Source organism: Otolemur garnettii, unplaced genomic scaffold (genome assembly GCF_000181295.1).
Source record: "Otolemur garnettii isolate 467f Iridium unplaced genomic scaffold, OtoGar3 scaffold00144, whole genome shotgun sequence".
Classification (NCBI taxonomy): domain Eukaryota; kingdom Metazoa; phylum Chordata; class Mammalia; order Primates; family Galagidae; genus Otolemur; species Otolemur garnettii.
In genome coordinates this window covers 4,078,002-4,082,984 of record NW_003852539.1, presented here as the reverse complement: position 1 = coordinate 4,082,984, position 4,983 = coordinate 4,078,002, and the positions used below count along the sequence as shown (strand labels likewise).

General features: G+C 44.1%; 1 protein-coding gene across 1 annotated transcript in view; it reads left to right on the top strand.

Moving 5' to 3' along the window:
• The window catches only part of NDUFS5 (NADH:ubiquinone oxidoreductase subunit S5), a 6,837-nt gene extending 5,104 nt beyond the window's left edge, over window positions 1–1,733 (top strand). The window contains exon 3 of the mRNA XM_003798997.3: window positions 1,514–1,733. Within this exon, the coding sequence (XP_003799045.1) occupies window positions 1,514–1,618 (105 nt within the window). The 3' untranslated portion in view covers window positions 1,619–1,733. The remainder of the gene's footprint in view (window positions 1–1,513) is intronic.
• The last annotated feature ends 3,250 nt before the right edge of the window (window positions 1,734–4,983 follow it).

The window sequence follows — 4,983 nt, the reverse complement described above, 5'->3', positions numbered from 1 at the left end:
CACCGAGGGTGATAAGGTGAGAGTCTGTCTCTATTTTTTAAAAAAGAAAAATCTGATGTGTTATTGAAAACAAAAATAAAATATATTTTTTAAAAAGTATATTTACTAGGTCACAGAATTCCGTTCATTGCTAGACTTGTGTAACATGGCTTTGACTTGTTATGATGCAAACAGTGCCTTATCAGGAAAAGAAACAACACAGGGTTCCGCAGTTAGTAAGTGGGTGAGGCAGATCAGGCCTTTACTTCAGTATGGTAAAAAGAGACTTCATGTTGGCTATTTCTGCTTCACTCATACCCATTGGATAGTCACTATCAGCAGTGCCACTTTCACAGAGGTCAGGAATATGTAAGTTCTAAGATGATGTTTTGCTATTTTGAAAGATTTTTAGAATGCACAGTTTTGTTTTTTTTTTTTTAAGAGAGAGAGTCTCACTTTGTCTCCGCCATAGCTTACAGCAACCTCAAACTCCTGGGCTCAAGCCATCATCTTGCCTCAGCCTCCTGAGTAGCTAGAGATACAGGCCCCTGCCCCAACACCCAGCTATTTTTAGATAGGGTCTTTTTGCTCAGGCTGGTCTTGAACTCCTGGACTCAGGCAGTCCATCCACCTTGGCCTCCCAGAGTGCTGGAATTACAGGTGTGAGCTACCACACCCAGCCTCACAAATTTGCCTCTTAAAGATTTTTTTAAATAAGGCCGGCCACAATGCCTTATGACTGTAATCCCAGCACTCTGGGAAACCAAGGCAGATGAATTGCTTGAGTTCAGGAGTTAGAGACCAGCCTGAGCAAGAGCAAGACCTCATCTCTTAAAAACAGTTGGGTGGTGTGTGGGTGCTGGTAGTACCAGCTACTCAAGAGGCTAAAGCAAGACAGTGGCTTGAACCCAAGAGTTTGAGGTTGCTGTGAGTTATGACACCATGGCACTCTACCAATGGCGACAAACTGAGACTCTGTCTCAAAAAAAAGATTTTTAAAAATATTGTCTCAGAAAAGTGTTGTTTTTTTTTTGTTTGTTTGTTTGTTTTTTTTTTTTTGAGACAAAGTCTTACTTTATTGCCCTTCGTAGAGTGCCGAGGCATCACACAGCTCACAGCAACCTCCAACTCCTGGACTTAGGCGATTCTCTTGCCTCAGCCTCCTCAGTAGCTGAGACTACAGGTGCCCTCCACAACACCTGTTTTTTTGTTGCAGTTTGGCCGGGGCTGGGTTTGAACCCACCACCCTCGGTATATGGGGCCAGCACCCTACTCACTGAGCCACAGGCGCCACCCTCAAGAAAAGATTTTTAAAAATATTTGTATTCCAATATGTATATTAAGAACATTTTAGTTATTCTTCAATGAGGCATTACTATGTGTACCAGAAAAAGTGGACTTTATGTTAGAGACCATGGAGATTGAAAAGCCTTCCACAGTTTAAAAAACGAAACCAGAATCTAGCTCAGTTTCTCCAGTCCTCACTTTCTGTTTCATATCTTCTCCTAGTTTAAATGCTTTTTTCCTTTGACAGATTCAACGCTTGAAAGCCATCCAGAAACAGCGGGATAAGCTAATGAAGGAAGGGAAATATACCCCTCCACCTCACCACTTGGGCCAGGAGGAGCCTAGGCCCTGAACAGAGAGCAGCAGCTGATGGCTTGAGGCTGATTTTCATTCTCCACTGGAAAGTTTGTTTACTGAAAACTTCTTTATCAAAGTATGTAAAAATAAAGGATTGCTCCATCTTGTTGCTTCTGTTTTCTCTTGGGTTGTGCTTTCAACTGTTTTTTCTTTCTTTATTTATTTTGAGACAGTCTCAAGCTGTCGCCCTGGTAGAGTGCAGTGGCGTCACAGCTCACAGCAACCTCAGACTCTTGGGCTTAATCAATTCTCTTGCCTCAGGCTCCTGAGTAGCTGGGACTACAGGCACCCGCCACAACACCTGGCTATTTTTTGTTGCAGTTGTCATTGTTGGTTAGCTGGCCCCCAGCCAGGTTTGAACCCGCCAACTTCGGTGTATGTGACTGGTACTGTAACCACTTAACCAATGCAAAAGGTTTTTATTTAGCAGTCTCATGACAAAGAACAACTTATTTTAGCCATAACAGGTGACTCATGCCTATAATCCTAGCACTTTGGGAGGCCAAGGTGAGAAGATTTGCTTGAGCTCTGGAGTTCAAGATGAGCTTGAGCAAGAATGAGAGAATCTGTCTCTACTAAAAATAGGGGGCAAAAGTTAGCCAGGCTTTGTGGAGGTTTCAGTGAGGGATCATGACATCACTACACTCTACCTGGGGGCAATAGAGCAACACCTTGACTCAAAACAACAACAAAAGCCTCTTTTTTTAGTTTGAAAAAATGCTTTTATCTGGTTTAGCACCTCTAGCACAGTGGTTACAGCACCAGCGACATATACTGAGGCTGGCAGATTCAAACCGAGCCTGGGCCAGCTTAACAATGACAACAATAACAAAAAAAAAAAAAAATAGCCAGACGTGGTGGGTGCTGAGGTCCTAGCTACATAGGAGGCTGAGGCAAGAGAATCACTTAAGCCAAAGAGTTTGAGGTTGCTGTGAGCTGTGACATTATGGCACTCTACCAAGGGTGACAAAGTGAGACTCTGTCTCAAAAAAAAGAAAATGCTTTTGATGCTCCAATAATTATTATCTAGGGAATAATATTTTATGAAACTCTGCTATTTATGAGACACTTTAAGTAATGTTAACTCATTTAAGAAGTTTCAGTGTTCTGGGTGGTGCCCGTGGCTCAGTGAATAGTGCACCGGCCCCACATACCGAGTATGGCAGGTTCAAACCCAGCCCTGGGCCAAATTGCAACAAAAAAATAGCCAGGCATTGTGGCAGACGCCTGTAGTCCCAGCTGCTGGGGGGCTGAGGCAAGAGAATCACCAAAGCCCAGGAGTTGGAGGTTGCTGTGAGCTATGACTCTACAGCACTCTACTGAGGGCAACAAAGTGAGACTCTGTCTCTAAAAAAATAAATAGGCTTGGCGCCTGTGGCTCAAGTGGCTAAGGCACCAGCCACATACACCGGAGCTGGTGGCTTTGAATCCAGCCCAGCCCGCCAAACAACAATGATGGCTGCAACCAAAAAATAGCTGGGCATGGCTGGCACCTGTAGTCCCAGCTACTTGGGAGGCTGAGGCAAGAGAATTGCTTAAGCCCAGGAGTTGGAGGTTGCTGTGAGCTCTGATGCCACAGTTCTCTACCCAGGGCGACAGCTTGAGGCTCTGTCTCAAAAAAATAAATAATAAATAGATAAATAAAAAAGTTTTGGTGTTCTTTAATGCTTTCATTCTGGTGTAATTTCCATTAAACACGGATTTGGGCTGGGCTCAGAGCAGTAGAGGCAGTGTTTGTGTATTTACTAAAGGTCTGTGAGGTCTTAACGTTAGGGCTAAGAAAATGCCAAGTGTACATAATTTAACTTCGAAGAAGTAATGTCATTGTTTTCTTTTTCTTTTTTTTTGAGACACTGTCTCACTTTGTTGTCCTTGGTAGAGTGCTATGGTGTCACAGCTCACAGCAACCTCAAACTCCTAGGCTTAAGCAATTCTCTTGCCTCAGCCTCCCAAGTACCTAGGACTAAAGGCCCCACAACAACACCCAGCAATTTTTTGTTTTAGCAGGCCTGGACTGGGTTCGAACTCACCAGCCGTGCTGCATGTGGCTGGCGCCCTACCCACTGAGCTAGGGCACCTCCCAATGCCATTGTTTTCATTTGCCATATCAGTGGTATATGAGTACTTCTGATTGGCATGTTTTTATTTATTTTATTTTATTTTTAGAGACAGAGTCTCACTTGGTCACCCTTGGTAGAGTGCCATAGCATCACAGCTCACAGCAACCTCCAGCTGTTGGCCTTAAGCAATTCTCTTGCCTCAGCTTCCGGAGTAGCTGGGACTATAGGCACCTGACACAATGCCCAGCTATTTTTTGCTGCAGTTTGGCTGGGGCCAGGTTTGAACCCACCACCCTTGGTATATGGGGCCACTGTCCTACTTACTGAGCCACAGGCACTGCCCAAGAACATGTTTTTAAAAGAAAAATGGAAATGTGAAAAGTATAAAGCACTGAGAATATAATCAAAACCTCAGACAGATACTTTGTAACATTTTTTCCAATTTTTTATCATGATAAAATACATAAAATTTACTACCTTAGCCACTTCTTTTTTTTTTAGTGTAACAAAGTTCAGAGCACTTTAAAAGACAATTGCAAGTGAGTCCCCCCCATGAATGATTTTTAAATTTTTTTTTGTTTTTTTTGAGACAATTTCACTAGGTCACCCTGAGTAGAGTAGTGCAGTGGCATCATAGCTCACAGCAACTTCAAATTCTCGGGCTTAAATGATTTTCTTACCTCAGCCTCCCAAGTAGTTGGGACTACAGGCACCTGCCACAATGCCCAGCTATTTTTTTCTTACAGTTGTTGTTTAGCTGGCCTGGGCTGGGTTTGAACCCGCTAGCCCGGGTCTATGCGGCCAGAGCCCTACCCACTGAGCTACAGGTGCTGCCAATTTATTTTTTTGAAACAGAGTCTCACCATCACCCATAGAATGCCGTGGCATCATAGCTCACAGTAACCTCAAACTCTTGGCTGTAAGCAATTCTCTTGCCTCAGCTTCCCAAGTAGCTACTACTGGCGCCTGGCTATTTTTAGAGAGGTGGTCTCACTTTGGCCCAGGCTTGTCCTAAACTGAGCTCAAGCAATCTACCCCTCTGGCCTCCCAGAGTGCTAGGATTACAGATGTGAGCCACCACACGTGGCTTTTTGCTCAATTTATTTTTTGGCCAGGGCTAGGTTTGAACCCTCCACCTCTGGTATATGAGTCCGGAGCCTTACTTCGTTGAGCCACAGGTGCTGCCCCTCAATTTCTTTTTTTTTGGAAGACAGAGTCTCAGTATGTCACCCTCGGTAGAGTGCTGTGGCATCACAGCTCACAGCAACCTCCAAGTCCTGGGCTTAAGTGATTCTCTTGC